We start from the raw sequence: 20,651 nt of genomic DNA, 5'->3' as shown, positions 1-20,651 counted from the left end.
ATTATTTATGGCCATATATCCAAACATCACATCCATGTTAGTGTTCTGAATATATTCGATACATGAACCTATATTATTCCTGATCCTCATAAATGACCTTGCTAATGCAATCACATTTGAGATGGGTGTATTTTCTGATGACACCACACTATTTCCAACATGAAGACAACCAAATGGTCACACATCCAAGGTAATAGTTACATCTTTGGAAAATGACCTCCAGCTTGTAGTAAATCTTGGCCAAAAACGGATAATCATATTTTATGCTACCACGACAAAGCTACTTCCCTTTAACAACTGGTCGTTATAGTTGATAACACTTTCCCAAGAGACCAATGTTTAAACACTTCAGCCTGACATCTCAAAGAACATGAAATAATTACATAAAAAGATGATACCAAAAAGATAGCAGCTCTACCGTGCTAGAAAAATTCCTATACCTGCCAGTATCTTGTATTTCCATAAAGCAACTATTCACTTGCCTTATCCAGTGTATCATATGATTAGAAATGACCATTAAGATACCCGCAATGAAGAGAAATTGCTTAAATTCAATTGCTTATCAGAGAGACAATCAACATGCTCACACCTGGATTGGTTGACCAAGCACTAGTCTATCACACAAGATGCAAAAGTTTCTAATCTAATAATCTGCCATACCGTGAGGCTCGAATCCATAATATTGATGCAATGTTGCGTTTTATAAGTAGTTTTTCCTCTGGAAGTATCCTCCAATAAATCTGCTGTTCTTATATTCAAATGTAAATAACCATGATTAACCAAACCAGCAGCAAAATGCCACCTTTAGACTGTTGAAACCCCCATATAAGATTATTTTACTTTAATAACTGTTTTGCTCAGATCGCTTGCCTTTGGAATTCTCTTCCTACTTCCCTAGCCGTTCTAATATGCAGAAATTTAAACGTAATATATTGTGACAATATTGTGAGTTGTGTGTCAAATTGAAAATTAATCGATTGTCATTTGTATTTTAATTAAAAATGTATAAAAGAATCATTTGCTCAAAAAACAAGTTGGAGAATCGGAAAAGACATAAGAGCAGATGTTAGAGTAGCGAGGATGTCCTCTTGGTTGTCACTGGATCGGACGAGGAACTCAAAACGTAATAGAAGAATATAAAAAATGAATGATGTCAACACCATTGTAACATTAATGAAAACAAAAAAATTTCTTTTGTACTTAGTGTCTTCATTTGTAAACCAACTTTACAGAATTTTTCATGTACTCTCCCTCCAAAGAAATGAGGGACCTAACTCGTTACAATACTTGCAATATTAATCAAGTTTCATCTTTTTTTGGATCCATTAAATTAGTATTCGATCTACAAACTTGTTAGTCGGAATTTTGCTTATTTCTGAAGAAAAATGGCAGGTGTAAATCTAGGAGAGGGTGGAAGCCAAGCAATAAAAGTTAAATTACAGGTTATGTCAACATGAAATTGAAAATTGTTGGCTTGATAAGATTTAGTACGAAATTATTCTATTACATATTGTTTACATACTTCTTGCCATTTTATGATTATTCGTCATCTTGGTAAAACATTCTAGATCATTTTTTTTATTTAAAAAAAGTTTCTTTGAAATTTTCTGGGTACTTTTACCTGACATAACCAATTAAGAATTTTAGACAAATCTTTATTTTTATATGAAAAAAAAAAAAAAAAAAAAAAAAAAAAAAAATTCATTGAAAGAAATAATTCAAATAAAAATAATTTATATCAACATTAAATAATTCTGGAAAAAATGATAGATCTACAGCAGATGTGCAAACTGTTATATCTCATAGGATTAGTGAATCTCTCGATGGGGACTTCATTTCTAGGGCAATTGCTCTTGGCACGTTTTTGATAGGGTATAGCATAAAGGTCTACTTCACAAGATCTCCAGCTACAGTATAGCTGGAAATGATTTCTCAATTATTAAATCATTTCTCTGATAGTTTTAAGAGTAGTGATTGATGGGCAGAAATCAAGCTCACAATATTAATGCTACCACCCCTCAGAGGTCCATCTTGAGGCCAATTCTCTTTCTGATCTTCATCAATGATCTCCCAAATCACATTCTAAAATCATTCATAGACATTTATGCTGATGATACTACCATTTATGGCAATACTTCAAAGGCTGTAAATGACCAAGATCTCCAATTCTTTATTTTCTGATCTTGAGTACGTGATGCAAAAGGGAAAGAGATGGGTGATTAATTTTAATGCATCTAAAACCAAACTTCTTTTGTTCCATCATCAACACTCTGATCTTTGTCCGACATCAATAGCAATGAATGTCTCTCGTCTTTGGGCGGTTCCATGTTTTGAACAGCTTTTGGGTCTAACCTTCACTCCTGATCTGAGATGCAACACTTACATCAAATCCATTGCCAAGGTCGCTGGAAAATGGTGGTATCATTCTACCGCTCCAGTAGATATCTCATTGCTAATGCAATTCTATCCGTATAAGAGCCAAATATGTCATAGGATGGAGTACTGTTGCTATATTTAGGCAGGAGCTGCTAAAAGCACCTATTCTGCCTTGACAGAATTCAAAATAGATTTTGTAGCCTAGTAGAGGATGCCCTTTCCTCTTCCCTGCAACCTCTTTCCCACAGAAGAGATATTGTGAACTTGTCCTTGCTCTATTATTTTCACGGCAAGTGCTCGTCTGAGCTCCAATCTTTGGTCCCTCTTGCCAATCTTTCATAAAAAACACTCATCTAGCTGAAACCACTATCAATCCCCCCACACTTTATTTGTGCCTAAACCTAAACGTAGAGTCCATGAACAAAGCTTCTTTCTTAGAACTGCACGCTTGTGGAACTGTCTTCCGTTTTCCTGCTTTCCAGCTGACTAATGTGGTCATCTTCAAGTCCAACATAAACAAGTTCTTGATGAGCCGTTCCCTTAAGTAATTCAATTTACCAAATTTCCACTACTAACGATGACTTAGCTATTGTCCCAATGATTACCACACACTCATTAACCGTTATCCCTGAGTGGTCTCCGGGCCTTTATAAGAGGAGACGCCTTTGTAAAAAAAAAAAAAGAAAGTACTTTGGATTTTTGCCAAGAACAAAACAGGATATAAGATGACAAATTGTGACATTAGATACCTACAAAACACTGAAAGTGATTTTCAAAAGTTAGTAAAAATGTAAAGATGAATTTTCAAGACATTTCTGAAAGTATTTTCCTATAAAAACTCTAAACATTGACAGAAACACCTTAAAAGTTTTTTTAGACAATCTTTATGAAAATATTTGCAAATCCATTGGCATGACGTCATCTCCAATCATGCTGTTGAATAACGTATAAGCATGCAACTGCGGAATACTAAGATTCTGACGAGAAGATTGTCATGGCTTAGTCATCTGCTAGAACAAACACCAGCACATATGGCACTGACTCACACCATGGAGCCAGTAAAGATGTCAACAGAAGACCAAAATAAACCAAATTCAAAATGGTTACAAAAGAAATAAAAAATGTCAACAATTCCTATTGAAGATAGTAATACTCAGAACCTTGACATTCTTAAAAATATGTTCTAACAGACAAGACTGGAATGAAAATGTTTGCAGCATTATTGTACACAAGACGAATTTGCAGTGAAGGTATCAAAATTAAAAAGTCAGTAGAACCCTAGGATACGTTTTTTATGTTGAATATGTTTTTCCGGTCCTTGCTTATGGTTACTATATACAGTACTGTATTGTAAAATTTTGCTTAGGCCCTGCCATACAGCAATTTTAACTTACGATCCCAGCCCTAGAACGTATTAATGCCATATCCCGGGGTTCTACTGTACTTTTAAATAACCTCTTAATTCAAACAAGTTTAATAAACCCAGCAACATCAGACACTTTTTTTTACTGAAGAAAATAATCAGAAAACAACAAAAAACGCTTGCAAGGTTGGTTTGCAGATGATGGCAAAAATTTTAAGAGATTGGCTAACGTTGTGCGCATGACAAAGCATCTTAAACAAATGATCTGTCTGAGAAATCTGCTGAGTGCAGATAGTGGATGTGAACAGTCACAAAAGTGAAGGCAACTTTGATGAAGTTTTGCAAGTTGCTACCTCTGATAACATCACCAGTTACCCCATTCTAAATCTGGGTGTAAAGTGTATAGCAGCTGTGTCAGAAGCATCAGAACATATGGCAGTGGATGCTAGGCTCCCATTTAGCCTTCTCTCGATTAACTGGAGCGCAATGATAGACCCGTGATCAGATGAATCTGCATTGTGAAAGCTGACCAAACTCAGGTCAGAGGATTAACTGAAAGCACTACATTTGCCCAGCATGAAGTTTATCCTAAGAACGAATCAATTCCACTGGTACGGTCATGTGCAATATTCATCCTTCTGAATTTAAGACATCTAGAAGCATGGATATCTTAAGTCGCAGGAAGGTCCACTGGCAAAGGAAAACTTATTATAAATTATGTCTACATTTAAAAGTACTACGCTTTGAAAAAAAAAAAAGAAATTGTGATTGTAACTAACAGGAAACAGAGATGGAAAAACAAATACACAACAAATATATGCCACCAAATGCTTGCATAAATTACTCTTCTACGGAAAAGATTTGTGTTTAAACTTATTTGAAGGTATTCTTTTTTCTTTTTAGTTCAAAATAAACTTAGTCTTCTGTTAAGTTAGAATAAAACATGCCTGTCCATAAACCATACATGATGACCCTTGATAATCACTCAAAATCGAAAATTAAAAATGCTGGAAGAAAAAAATCAAATAAATATTAATCGTGCAAAAAAGTAATTTTCTTCCAGCATTTTGTTTACTTGTCGATTTTTGAACAACTATATAAGATTAATGATAAAAAATTTGTGAATGTCCGTAAAAAGTTAGAGTCTGTTAGAATTGATGGTCATTTTACGTTAAATTCATATACAAAACTGATTTCTCATCCGAAATTATAAAATAATTGTTTTTTTTTCTTTTTTCAGCCACATAATCATCTAAAAAAAGGTAGAATCTCAATTTGGGGGAGTAATTTAGTTAAAAGGTGTTAACCTACAAAGTTGCCATTAATGGCAACCTTCTGTCTAATGAGACAATGGCGTTCTGAATCTACTCAGAAGCACTATAGCATCTGCAGTCGCTACAAAGTCGAAGCTGGAGTGACCTCTCTGGATGTAGGTTTGGGTGGCTGATAAGGAGACCTAGGTTTGCCCAGTTGCCAGCCCCCCCCCCCTCAACGTTGTAGACAAAGTTTTTAACAGAAAGGCTAATCTTTCTACAAATATTGAAGGTTACTTCAATAACAAAAGACCATACACTAAGAGATCAAATGATGCAAGATGCTGGTGTATTAAATGAGATGTCAATACACTGCCTTTATAAAGGAAGGCATGAATTTATTTTCATACATTTGCATGAGGTCAGAGGTTGCAAAGTTTCAATTATTACAGCATTAATAGTATTTTACAAAATTTTATAAGTTTAGACAATCTTCTAACGAAGGTCATTAAAGGCATTTTTAATTTTAATCCTTCAGTTAGACGGCTTCTCTCAAACTGAGACTTACCTTTTGTTTTAAGAGTTTTCACTAAACATTTAAACAATAAACAGCCTTAAATTTTGTGTAATTAACATTCTTAGAAGACTGGCATCATAGTGACCTTAACTTCTCTTGCTAGACTAAGTGAGCTAAATGTCTTACCAATCAGGGAATCAAATCTTAATCAGAAAATTTATGGTATTCAACTACTACTGAACTTGAAATTTCTGAAAACTTGGTCACCTTAGTTTATCCTCACCTTTTTTTTGAAAACCTACTTTAAAAGAATAGAACAATTATGACAGGATAATGACTCACTTTATTGTCTATCAGTAAAACCAATATAAACCTGCATTAATTAATACACTTTTGGAATGAACTGTACCTACCATAAACCAGACATATGAAACTTTGGATCAATTAAGTTTGAAACATTTTAGAGTTCATGATATTTTGTGCTTAGTTTCACCTTGGGTTTGTTTACCAAAGAGAAATTATTGATATTCAAAACACAGTTTTGCATCTTTTTATCTAAAGAAAATTGCTTGAGGGTAAGAGGAATTCTGTGAGCGCCTCCATCTTACAAATAGCCTCAATTACAAAAAATTAAGCTAGTATGTTCTTTCTTTCTGCCAACCAGAATTCTAAAAATTCCATTTGTGTAAGTATAGATATTGATATAAATTTAACATTTTTTTTTTTTTTAAAGTAAATCTTGTCTATACTAACTTGTGTCGATCCCTCTGTCCTCCATTTTCTAAAGATTCATGGTTATTATAGGAGTTTTAAAGTTCCTCATGCAAAAAGGTTAGTATATGCCCTAGCAGGGAAGGGAGGTAATTAAAAATGTTATTCTAGGGCAATTTTAAACAATATTGAATATAATTACATTGATTATACAAGTCTAAATATCTCAAACATGAAGTATACTTAAAAAAACCCAAAAAAAATTCAGAAACACCATTTGAGAAAATTAAAAAAACAAAACAAAAACAAGAAAAACTGCCATTTAATATACAACACAAAAAACTTATTCTTTAAATATTTGGTAGAAAAATTGTTATTTTAATAACCAACCAAGAAAAATTGTGCTATTTTATTAAATAAAAAGTATTACATTTCCATAAACACGTTTCACACAAACTACTTGATAAATATTATCTAACACTGAAGTAGACACCCAAATTTTTATCTAAGTAAAAATATCTATCCCATGACCTGAAATATAATCAAGACACTTATGCGAAAACTATCTTGAAACAATGATTTATACATTTCCGTTGTTTATTTTGATAAGTGGCCCATTTTACCTGATAATAATTTTAATTACATATGTTCATGGGATGAGAAGAAGTTAAAATTGAAAAACGGAAATTATAAAGAAACTGTTTTACCTGGCATGCGGTGTCTGTCTGTTAGCAACTTCGTTCATTAAATAATTTATTTTTTATAATAAATTTAGTCATTATTTAGTTGTGATACTGTCACTCAAAATTAATTCAAATGTATAAGCAAAAAATGAGAGTTTAAATGTAAATACAAACTAATTTAAAAAATAGCTATTAAATATGAGAGACTTAGGCAGAGATTAAACTTAAGAATTGAGCAACCAGAATTTTATTAAAGAGCAAGTAAGAAAAAAGACTAAGGGGAATTGAGGTTGCACTACTCAACCTCATCTAATAAGATAAGCAAATGTTGACAGTGATCGCTATAATTTAAAGTAAAGTTTTTCTTATTCAAACTTGAGAAAATATGTAATGTGAATCTATGGTAGTTTTACTGGACAGAAAAATAACTTCATTTTATCACGCCTCAACATTCACCCCGTCTAATAACCCTAAAACAGTAGTGACAATATATATTCAATGTTTTATGATAGTTTATCATACATTCCTTTTTCTGCTAGTTTCATTCGGATACATTTTTGACACGTGCCTTAGTGATTTATTTAAAAGTTCAATCTTAATTCAAGCACACTTTTCTTCAAATAAAATTAGTAAGCAATAGTAATATTAGCAACAGTTACAATCTGCTGAACAGAAATTTATACTCATTTTGAATTAAAGCATTTTTAGACGCCATTATCAAAAATTTGATACAATTTTAATCAAGTATTCTTGCACAAATTCAATATAAAATGATTAGTCAGGGAAGACATTTTTAAATTATCCAAAAAGTAATTCATTAAACAAAATTTCATGCTGCTATGCAAGTTTATTGGAAAATAATTATCCGGGTTAAAACTAGTTGTTTGGAAGTTTATGATTTGAAAAAAGTGGATTCTTTTCAAGTTATTCTCATGATGATCTGAACATTTTAGTGTCTAACAATGCATTTGATTTACAAAAAAAAAAAAAATTTTTAGAGGGAGAATGGTGACTAACAACATAATATTTAGAAATTCAGACAAAAAATAGCTACAAAGTTTTTCCCCAAACCATGCAAGCACCCTAACAAAGGACACATATCATCTCAAGCTTGAACAGAGTCCTCGACCCAAGCACACTGCCTGATATAATACACTATCGAATTTGAAAAAAAAAAAAAAAAAATTACATTAAGATTAAAGTAAAGGAACAGCTTAAATAAAAGCTTCCAGGTACGAAACAAACTCCAAATGGAGAAGGTATACCTCCAGGCGTGGAACAAAAACAGAAAGAGGCATAACCCAGGTTCATCCAAAAGCGTGTTGGGTACATCTAATAATATCAGACAGGACAGTTTAAAAATATCGCCCAATAAATTAAGGGAAAACTGAAGCAGGAGAAAGCAATTGAAATGTTATGGCTATTATAAGGAAAGTGAAGATTTCAGTCAGTTTGTAAATAATTATATCGGTCCTTTTCCATTATTTAATGCTAAAATCATTCATTGAATACGAACAATTGAACACAAGTTGCTACTTTGCATATAGCTGGAGTTAATAGCAGGTTTATACCTTTTCCCCTCAACAATGTTAGTGAGTAAAATAATGACAATAAATCGAAGAGGATTTCAACATGATGTAGCCAATTTCATACACTCTGCTAATCATGAATCCTCAATTGTAAGATAAAACGTTAGAATTATTAAAACTTGCGAATTGTGTGCGACTAGTTTTTATTTACTTTACAAACTTTTTTCACAAATAGCAATGTGTTACATCTCCTTTTTAAAAACGGACTATTTATTAAAGCATGATTTATACACCCTCTATTAACACAAAGCCTGGAGAGGCTTTTGAGAATGCTGATATCCTAAATTCAGATTAGACTCATGTAACGATTGCATGGCAGTAAAAAATGGCCGCCATATGAACTAGCGTCAGAAAGTTATAAAATTTGAAAATATTGAATGAAAAAAATTAAAAAAAAAAAATTAAATGAAAAATATTTTTTAAAACAGATTATCTAGATTTCTATCCACATCTTGGTTAATTACACTACTGACACACGACACCTATCGTCAATCATTATTACAAGTGATAATGACTAAGAACATATTAGCACTTGTCTGATAGAATAAGAACAACCATTCCCCATGGATTGAATAAATAGTCTGAAATTTCACTCAAATTTCAGACTGCAAAGAATACCAAGTTTGAAAAGATGCACCTAAAGATTGGAGGTTACATCGACCAAAACCTTGTGAATCTAACAACCAAGATGAGTATAGTAATCTACAGAATCTAAATACAAATTACTTAATTGCTTTTACTGAAACGTTGAATAATAATTGTCCACCCAAAAAGGATGACATAACACATGCGTCTTTGTGAAATTGTTAGAGAAGTCAATTAAAAAAATTGCAACATAACAAGTACTGAACAATTCGGTTTCATGATTTTGTTTTAAATACAATATTCAAAAGCAAATCAAACTGAACAACGAACTGCATTTAAAAATAAAGCACAACGAAGTTTACACCATTAAAACACCAACATGTAAAATATTTCATCTTCGTATTCCATCATTATTCATAATCATTCAGAAACCTTCTTGATGGTCATGAATAATGACAGCTCAAAAGCAAGTTAAGTTTGTAAAATATTAGTCATAAGAGCAGAGAGATTGGTAGTGTAACCAATAAAAAGGGAGGTTGGCGGTCAAGGACTATGCTACTTTGTCGAGGGTCATCAAAATAGCCCTTTTCCCTTAAGTAAGGGGAAAAGGCTACTTCAATATGACAAATTCAGAAAAAAAAATACTGACGAATTGAAGACTTATTACATGGAAAAGGCATAACTGCCTAACATGAAATACTCACTTGGAACTTGACCTGTTTAGACTAAAAGAAGAAAGAAAAAAAAAATCATTTTCAAGTGATTTATCAGCTACTTAAAATTTGCACAGCCATCTTTACGAATTATAATAACACTTAAAATATGAGACAAAAGTTTAATATTTATAGGCTTTACAGACTGGAAATAACTATGGATTTGTAGAGATAACAAGTACTTTCACGTCTTGAGATATACGAGTAAAATTATATAAACAAAGAAAAAAGCAATTCAAATTAATCTATGTTTTGATAATAATAATTGTATAACACTGAAATGTAGAATAATCCACGTTCGGGTTTTCTGATTTTTATATAATCTCACTTACAATAGCCTTGCATATGTATTGACCACTTTTGAAAAATATCGGTTTTTAGTTCAATACATTCGAATGTTATTAATGTATGTGTGTGTATACACACATACGTGTGCATACAAAGTATGCATAAAGATATATTGACACATACACTGCGAAGATATACAGGTTGTTCATAAAATTTGTATGCACTGTAAAAAACAAGAATTTTATAAGTATCTATTAGAAATAATCTCTGTTTTTTTTTTAAATCCACAAAAAAAAAAGAAAAAGAAATCACTAATTTTTATAAAAATTTTAGCAATCAAGTATCTTCTAATATGTATGCTTAAACAATTAAAACTGACAGACGATAGGTTTTTTTTTTCAACAAAATGGAGCTCCTTACTATTTTGCTCTGTGCGTTAAGAAATTTTAGATTTAAAACCTAACAGATTGAAAAAAGGTGAATCATTTTCTTTGCCAAAATTGTGTATGCAAAAAACCTTGTTCATTAAAAGTTAAAATAACCGAACTTTCAATCATTTCTGTAAATCAATTGGCTTAAAAGAGTGACAGACGTGTTACCTTTTATCTGACTATTGGGGACGTTTAGAATTTTTTTAAATTTTACAATAATGCTGCCAAGACTAAGCTTATTTCCTTCAATAATTACAAGAAACCTTCTCAACCACTAATAGCTATGGCTAAAGATACATTAACTGAAAGTACTTTTTTCAAACTCCTTGGCTTAATGTTCACAGGGAACATGAGTGGGAACAAATACATTGAGAGCATTGCCAGGGCTGCTGTGAGAAAGGTGGGCTCTCTATACCATGCTAGAAAGTTACTTGCACCGAAAAATATCCTGTACCTCTATAAGGCTACCATTCACCCATGTATGGAGTATTGTCACATATGGGCTCGTGCATCTGCTACTAGTCTCTCACTCCTGGACAGGGTTCAAAAGAGTCGCCAACCTGATAGGTCCTAAACTGTCATCAAAGCTTCAGCCTCTGTCCCACTGACGAAATGTTGCATCCCTATGCCTGTTCTACAAGTATTTTAATTGTTGACATTCTGACGAAGTACAAGACCTTGTGCCCCTTTGATGTAAATACCCCTGAAAAACAGCAAAATCCCACCCTACACAGTAGAGATCCCTAGATGTAAGAAAGCCTTCTACTTTAATAGTTTCTTCCCAAAAACTGCTAGACTTTAGAACTTCCTTCTGAGTTCCTGCTTTCCCAACTCTGACATGCAGAAGTTCAAGTGAACAGATATCTTGCTACTCAACTCCCTATACACAGTATCCCTGCAACTTATGACCCCTGATAGTAGTTCCCTATAACAAAGTGGCACCGTGCCTTGTTTGGGGTGAAAATGGAATTAAAACATGATTTTTACAGATTTTTTCTAGCACAAATACTTAATATGACCATTTTCATATTGCACCCAGACTTTATAGGTGCGCATTCATATACAGAGTTCATAAAAATAAATGTGTACAGGTATAGATCTGTATTGTAGTAAAGTATTACTTAACAAAAAAAAAAAAAAAAAAAACTTAAACCAAGAATATTCATACAATATTTCATTTTATCAGGCAAAAAATATTTCGATTATTATAGCTTAAGATATTAAAATATTTTAATTGTAACACACAAGTCCTGTAACATTTCAGTCGCCTTGGACATGGATGTGCTGCACTGTTTTTTATTTATTTTTTTAGACAGATGATACAATTTTTTTCATCCCAGGCAACGCACATTGCCACTTAGCTATAAGGGGTTATTATTTGGGACCATGTCTACAGGGTCTCTATGCAGGGAGGTGAGCAGCAAGATGTCTGCATATTGGTACAATAAGGGAAGCAGAAAATGGTGAGGGAATTGCAAAGTCTAGCAGTTTGAGAAAATAAAATATTAGAGTACTGGGCTTTACAGCAACTAGCGGCCTCCATGGTGAAGGTGCAGGATTTTGTTGCTTGTCAAGAGAGCATTATTGTTACAAATGTGTCAGATCATATTCCATTAAAGAACTTATAAAACACACAGGAATGCAACAGTGTGACGATGGAACAGAGGTTGGAGGTTGGTTGATAGTGCAGGACTTATTAGATTTCAAAACAGAGTGTAAAACCTATCTAAAAGAGAGACTAGATGCATCAGCCCAGATGTGGCAACAATACTCCATGCATGGATAAATAATGGCTTTGTACAGGTAAAACATACTCATTGATGTTAGTAATTTTCTAACACAGTAGAGAGAGCCCACTTTTGCAAACAACTTTAGCAATATCTTCAAGGTATTTGTTCCAATTCATGTTGCCTGTGAATGCTAATCTGGGCAGTTTAAACGATGAGCTCTCGATTGTAGTGCAAAAAGAAACTTTGCTGAAGTCAAGTAAAAATACACCTAAAAATTTGAAGAGTTATTTCCCCTTGTGATCATTACTACTTGAATAATGTAAAAAAACATTAATCACAACTTTTATGGGATTGTTAAAATTTGTATGCTCACACACTCCAAGCAATTTTCATTTAATTACAAACAATATGGACACGAGTTCCATTTTCACTTAAAATATTTTTTAAAAAATTACTTATTTTAATATGATCATCATCCTATTTTGAAAGTTTTCTAGTGTTTTCTACACCCATCTGACACACTGAAGCCCATACGGCATAATAGCTATGCACCCCATCCATGTGTTTTTTTTTTTTAAAATCATTTCGAACAGTCTACAAATATTAAATTTAATTCACAGAACTCATCAATTGTCATGCTGTCATTTTTGTTACATTTCTGGAGTTTTGAGATGAGGATTGGTTATTCGTATTATTATAGTTTGAAAGGATCGATGGCACAGTAGTTACAGTAGTTGAAAAAAATAAGGTTCAATCCTCAGTGTGGGCAACTAAAAATACAATTGCGAATTAAAACTTTTATCCAATCATGGCTGATAGAATGAGAACCTGTTAAACCGGTGAATTAAATAAAGGGTTGTATTCAAAATTCTGTGCAGATTTCAGAGTTTAACAAAAAGAAACACCTTAAGGTTGGAGGTTATATTGACCAAAACATTGTGAAAATGACACTCAAGGTGAGAACAATAGTCCAAAGAATCTCAATAATCTGAACAGTCATTTTTAATTGATAAATTCATGTTCTCATCAATATGAGAAAGACTATACTTTTACCAATCAGAAAAGTGGAGTCTTTTGAAACAAAAAAAATTTCGACTAAAATTAAAAACTTTTTTTTGATAGCTATGCAACACATTAATTTTTTTTTAAATGACTATTTCGAGTGATAATATATTCAATTTTCATCAATAAGATAAACGAATTCAATGTAACAGCTTTAATATAAATTATAATAGTTTCTTTTAGAAATTGTTCTAACATCTATCTTTTTTATATCCAGGTCTTTCTTTTCAAATCACTTGTAATAACTGACTTTTGGACACGTAAATTATGCCTTTAAAATACTTAGTGTTACTTTTCATTCTTTGTAAAATTCTACATTATAAGATTGTCATGAAGTCTTTGTTGTTAAATACCACTTCAACGTGAACTTTGTAAAAAAAAAATTAAAAAAAGCCCAATTGCTTGAAACTACACAAATTTGATACATGAATAAGCATATTGTTTTCCTTTTTCAATTGTTTTGAAGGAGACGAAACGAGAATCTAAACGTTGGCTATTTTTTGTGGTGGTGAAATGTGATTAAAAGGAATGGAGGAGGTAAAAATACTAAAAAGCTACATTAGTTTATTTTAGTCAGATAACATCGTAACTAACGATATAACTGCAAAAACAACCGCTAATCAGTTTTGGGAATGGGAATTAAATCATTAATTAAAAAAACTCGCACGTACTTCAGCCGACCGATTTCTCAAACTGAAAGGTCATTTATTTACGGAGATAAACTGTGCAAACAAACATTAATTGAGAAAGGGGTTAACCGAGAATGAGCGAGGTATTTTTAAACACAAAAACAATTTTTTCAAGAGCTCTGAAAAAGACAACGGATTTTGTCAAAATAAAATATTAGGAGCCATGGATAATTGACAGATGTGCAAGTGAAATTCATTTATAGAATGAAGAAATTAAAAAGTAGGGAGGCAGTAACATTTGCAGAATAGTTTTTTTTTAAATTTTTTTTATCTCCTCCTCACTTCAGATATGAATTCATTTTGTAGATTGACACTCTTCACCTGCTGCAGGAGTAAAGGGGTTTAGATTTATTAAAACTAATTGTTGAGTTTCCACCTAATAGAGTGAAGACATAAAACTAATCAAGTAAAAAGGCTAAGCACACAGACACAATGACAGGCACAGCAAGCTGAACAGACAGACACACATACAGACAGACTAAGAAAGCAAAATAAAATAGACATGGCATCCATAGTGGGGCAGATTACTGAAACAATCTCGCTTCTTGATACAAGCACCAAAATTGGCACACAGGTGCTTCAGAACTCCCTCTTTCAGCAAAGCATGTGAGTCAACTTCAAAAACAAAAGGGCCGCCATTTTTCAAGATGACTGCCATTCGTACCAATACGAAACAGTATTTGCACTAAATATTGTCAAAGTAATGACATTTTTATGATCTGTACATCAAAATGTTTTTGATACAAGGAATCGAATTCTGCAATCAAAATTTCAATATCATTAAGCATTATAGTGATATGACGACAATTATATGAACTAGCACCGTCTCAGTGAAGTTACCGATGTGGTATCTCTAATTGTTGTGACAGAAGCACAATATACTACAACAGACTGAAGTGACTTGAATTTAACCTGGATCATTATTTTACCCTTTGCATTTACAGCTACACATTAGTGTGCACTTCAGAGTGTAGCGATAACATTTGCATAGTTGCCGACATTCACCAGTGCAACGACATTTTGTCAGCTACTGGCAGGACTGAGCAATGGGTGGGAGGGTTGACCAGAGAACTTCCTAGGCTTCACCTTTTTTGCCAGACCCAGTTGCCAGGACTTTCAAGTTGCATTGTGCATTCTGCTGACTGGCCCCCATATGCAAGCAGCTTGGAATGCAGGTCATCTAACATGCTGAACGAGTTGGTGGAATGGATTCATAGGGTCTTTGCTTCCAACCAAAAAAGTGCAGTCTTGCCTCATCAACTTTGGTAGTGTTGCTGTGTTTGTCATACATAGTGACAACAAATTTCTCGAGAATGTTGAGATCAGCATCTTCCATGGTAAGTGGTACTGACTCAGTTTGATGAACACTTCAGGACAAACTGCCCATGTTTGCCATATAGTTGTCTTCCCTCTACCTTGAAAGGCCAAGGCCACGTCACAACCAGTGAAGGCATGAAAGAAGAGCATACCACTACATTTCTCTTGGCCGAGGTTCATCACTAAACGAATTGGGAACCATCTAATGGACTGTCCCTGGCCAAATTCTAGCCAAAGTGTTTCTAAGCCAACATTCTGAAGATTCACAAAGACACCAACTACTATGACAAGGATGTCTGTGTCACATGTCTTGATCAACAGAGACTGTCTTCTGTTTGGCTGCATGAACTGCATGTGTGAAAATCCTGGAGTCAGCTTCTTAATGATTGCAAGGTTGTAGACCTTCAAAGTTGATGGATTTGTTTAACAAGACCTTCTCTCGTTTGGTTACAACTATGACATTGTCGGGACACATGGATACAATCTTGTCTTCTAGATACTCAAACAGTTCTGTCATTGTCACTGTCTCTCAGAAAACTGGACCAGATGGGTGGCAGCTTAGTTTTGTCTATCACTCTACACCGACTTCCTTTGATCTCATTTCAGCCTTGAAGCTTGAAGTCTTGTAGATATCAAACAATATCTGTTCGCTCATACTTTGATGAGTAACTCTGAATCTTTGGCATTACATCACGGACAGCATATTCCTCAAATGTCTTTGAGGTCTTTGGTGAGAGAGAGTGTACAAGAGCAGCACCATCAATAATGATGACATCACATTCTGGCTGAGAATCAAGAAGAGCAATGGAATCTTCCAGAATGCCAACAAGGTCAGACCTATCCAGGATAGAGATTCCCTGTGTCACTGTGCTGCAGGAAAAGACTGATTCTCATGCCCAAAGAATTCTAACAGATCACATTCTCGTGCTTCAGCTGTTGTTCTTTTTGATGGGCTTGTAGAACGAACCCTCATCACAAGACTATTGAAAAAGTCTTTGAAGGCAGCTTGACCTTTATCAATGCGAATTCTGACAAGCTCTGCAGCAGCGGGACGTGCAAAGGTCTTTGTGTCCAGTGCGAGAAGATCTTTGGCCTCTTCCTGGAAAGGATTGCCCAGATCCTTCATTGCACTAAATGAAATTTTTGTAGGCTACAAGTCCTGGTATCTCTAACAGCAGCCTTTCTTTCAGCCTGGTCGAGGTCACATCAAGTATGTCTGTCTCAAACTGTACAAGTCGCTCCTTGTATAGACTAACCAGTTCAGCAAGTCGGAATGTGGCTGGCTCATCAGTGCTGTATCTTTTCTCAATGACATAGGTCAGGAATTCCAAGAATACCAAATGAATAAAACCCTTTGCTTGGGATGTCTTGAGTGTTTCTTTGTTCTTTTGGGCAATGTGTGCTCGCTTTCTGTTATACAGAGCAGTCAAGCAAGAGCAATGGTATTTCAGTTCTAGGGCCACCACTTCACCACTCAACAGAGCCAGTAGTCTACCATCATTGAGGTTACAGGCACATTCGTTGAGCCTTTCATTCAGTTGTATGGTCATGGCTTGTCGCAGCTTTTTTTCACAAAAGGAAACACTGTTTCATCTCTATACTTGTCCTTTGCATTTTTGTGCGAGTTTCATCAGGACTGTTGTGAATTTCAGCTGCATCTTCAAGCTTGCTGTTGTTGAACATTAGATGACATGTTTGATGGTACTTTGCACTGTTTCGTCTCAATGTGTCCTCAATGCCACCTCCATCATCTAGTCGAGATGGGTCTACTTTTATTCGTAACAGGTTGATTGCCTGAAATTGTGGTATATTTGTGGCTAGCATGGAATAACCACCAGAACTACACTCATATCGTGTAGGAGGAGACTTTAACTCCTCTCTCATGTCTGTCTGACAGAGGCAACACTTCCCTTAATCAGTTTTCGCTTCGCTACTCAATGGGTTGTTCGCAGACATTTTGCATATACAGTTGAAGGGCTATCCTTTTACTGCCTAACTGTACAAAACATCAAAGCACATTGAAGTATGGGATACAACTGATCTGATCGTTCATCCAATGCCGTTTAGATCCCGTGTGATCTGTACACCTTCCAGGTAACTAAAGCCCCGTTACCCTTGGCTCGGCTCTCCCGCACTGGCACACCCTATCAATTCATGCGCAGCTATCTAACAACTGCACTACAACTGACTACAATTCTAGTTGAGATGCATAAGGGGCTAATTAGATAGCATTTGGGACACTTATAGATACTACTGTCTGAAGTTATTTAACCACCACAACAGTTAGTAACTACAACTACAGTTACTAGCGTCGGCTTGTAGTGCACTAACTACAACTACAGTTAGTGCACTCCAAGCTGATGCTGAACCTCATGCTGAGTTTTACAGCAGTGATGTCACCAGTGTGCCCTGGTTGTGCTTTGAAATCACTCTTAATGTATCACAAGCCAAAAGTTTTAATATTAAACTACATTAGTGTAACAAATAATTGGCAGTGAACTTTTTCACTACAGACTCGGCACAGAGCATAGAAACAGGTAAGGATATAGTTGAAAATATCACTACATACAGTAATCTATGAGCCGCCATTTTGAAAAATAGTAGCCATATTGAAATTTTCAAGGCATAATTAGCTTAATTATATGAGAATACATTCATTTCATTTTTGGACCATAAAGAAATTGTGTTAATCGGAGTCCTCTTCAAAAATTGAAATTTGTCAGGTTTGCTTCCTGAAAACTGGCAGCCATATTGAATTTTCTGATGGCTAACATTCTTTTCTTAAAATGTATGTTCTCAACATCATTTATGCCAATTTTGGTGCTTGTATCACTAAGGGAAAGATTCTTATGGAATATTGATATAACCTGCCCCACTACCAAGACTATCACAATAACAGCAAGTGTTGCCAAAGCCAGTCTCATGGTTACAAATGGTGCATCACAACCCAAGTGATAATTGAAAAATTGCATAAAATACTATCAGTTCTTTTATTAGTTATTTCTTTTTGAAAAAATTCATTTTCAGGGGACATAGGTAATTTATTCTAAGTGAAAATAATGCCCTAATACTATGTGTCCCGATAAGTATCAATTTGTTAAAGTAGAAATAATAATGCCCGACTAATGTTTATTTGTATATATTTATGTATCTCATCACACACAAAAAATGCCAGCCCAAATCATTTAAAGTGTTCAAGGGTACAAAAAAACAAAAAAAAAACAAACAAAAAAACAAATACCAAGTCTGAGATCGCATTCACAATCTAAAATGAGTTCTGAAATATCGTTCACTATTTTCATGGATTTTTTTTCCTTACCAATTGATACATACTTTTTTAAAAGACTTTCCAGTTTGAGACGTTTTATTTCGTTTTATTTGCTTCACTGAAATGTTATCTGATATATTAGCATGAACACTAGAGAAAATTTTTCCATCACTTTAACACAGGGTATACACACTATTGTAAAGAAACAAGAGGGAACAAACATTGTAGAATGGATTTTGATGAACATAATTAGATCAATATCATGGAATGTTGAAGATTGGTCATTGCTGATCTACATTGCTCATTCTATTTATTCAAAAAGGTACCTTTAATTTTTTTTTTTTTTAAAGGTTATAATAACATAAAAAGCTATCAGTTTTTAGATATAACATGTCTCTGTACACTCCTCTTTGATTCTCTTCCAGGTATCAAGACACGTGCAAAAATGTCAGTTTATGTTGTTTTATGATTCTTATGCTAAAACAAATGTTTGTGTACCTGCTTGAAACAAGGTTTTCAGCGAGTCATGGTATTTCCAGGTTCAGGAGTAAAACCAGGTTTGACATGATCCGCATGATTAACAAACAGAAGAATGTCATTGTTAAATATACACCAACGTTTAAAATAAAAATTTAAATAAAGCATCATTTGGATTATATGGACTATTGTTCTCATCTTGGACGTCATTCTTTGCAACATTACATCCAATATAACCTCTGAAATTCTTCAGGTGCATATTACCAAACTCAGGAACGTGTACAGAATTTCAACTGAACCCTTTACTTAATCTGCAACGGTAAAGTGTTATTGTTCCGTATATTGTTCTGTAAGCCATGACAGAATAGAAGTTTTATATCATTAGCGTCACTCATACTGAGGAATGAACCTTCAAATCCAAGAAGATCATTACTTAACTTATACTTAGCACTTTATCCGTTGCACGATGGGGTTCTTCCTCATCTAAAAACTGAGAACAAAGCGTCATGCACTCATCTTTTGTTTCACGAATACCATATTCTATTTGAATTTGGTTTGTTTCAGTCTCAGCGGATATACAGTTATTTTTCACTCTTTCACCGTTTCTCTTTGAAAGTTGACGGAATGGGGTGGTGGTGGTGGCTAAAGGTTAATCAATACAAAATGATTTAGATCGCGTCATGGAAATGGGTGGACAATAAAGCATCAATTAAGCTACAAAATATTATCACAGAATAACCTATAGCCATGAATATTAAGGTCACATATGAACAAGAGCTTGATGCCTGGATCAAAGAGGGTTGGTTAATTCTGTATCCTAACCAAAAGCTTAGACCTCCAAAAACATTTAATCTCTTTAATTGCAGTGGTAAAACATAAGTTAAAAATGACACCAGTTACGGACTACTGTGAATTCAATAAACAGAGGCTTACATGGCTGATGCTGATGTGTGAGCAAGTTAATGTAATAGTGTCAGTAAGGAGTCATGTATTATTTCTGGATCTGAGGAAAGCCTATCTGCAGATGCAGGTCGGTGCTATGTCATTCCAGGAGAAGACTATCGAAGAGACAACATCAGTGCATCATAACAGCATTTAATCAATGAAGACGTTAAGTCGGTGATGCAAATCTAAGCAAAATTGGCAGAGTCTAGTCTAAAGTGCAAGGATCCAGAGTACCTTGAAGACAGAACATGCGTGCTAGGCTTGGACATGGGAAGGAGGTGGTGGTGGAAACTTGTGATCAAGATGAAGAAATGTGTTTCAGCGTTACAGTAGTTCTCTAGTGTGGGATGGATGTCAGAGAGTATAATAAAATGCAAGGTAAATATATTAACCAAAGGGTGGGATGATCAAACAAGTGATACCCTCCTTGTCTGAATGATTGCAGAAAGTGTTGAGAGAGCAATACATGAGGAGCTGGCCTAATGAGAGTAGTGTGTAAATGGAAAAGAAATGAATATATGGGTTGATACCATTTCACAAACATTAAGAGTAATGTTGGAGTAGCATGGAGCCATGTTGGAGGATATGTGTAAACAATGCCCAACACATCAACTTGGTAGAGTTAGATGCTGTAATGAAAGACGTTAACTTAGC

At 34.3% G+C, this 20,651-nt stretch overlaps 1 protein-coding gene across 5 annotated transcripts in view; it reads right to left on the bottom strand.

Annotated features, from left to right (window-relative positions):
* Nucleotides 1–20,651, bottom strand: part of LOC145277578 (uncharacterized) — a 240,795-nt gene that overhangs the window by 20,113 nt on the left and 200,031 nt on the right. For 2 of the 5 annotated variants that reach the window (XM_080129075.1, XM_080129078.1), the window contains exon 8: nucleotides 9,782–9,802. The exons of the other annotated variants lie outside the window; for them this stretch is intronic. In XM_080129075.1, coding sequence (XP_079985201.1) covers nucleotides 9,782–9,802 — 21 coding nt within the window. The remainder of the gene's footprint in view (nucleotides 1–9,781; nucleotides 9,803–20,651) is intronic. 5 annotated transcript variants of the gene reach the window in all.

The sequence above is a fragment of the Euprymna scolopes genome, chromosome 6, assembly GCF_053919585.1.
Source record: "Euprymna scolopes isolate OS-2025 chromosome 6, ASM5391958v1, whole genome shotgun sequence".
NCBI lineage: Eukaryota > Metazoa > Mollusca > Cephalopoda > Sepiida > Sepiolidae > Euprymna > Euprymna scolopes.
Note: the sequence above shows the minus strand (reverse complement) of the source record. Positions and strands in the feature narration are given on the sequence as shown.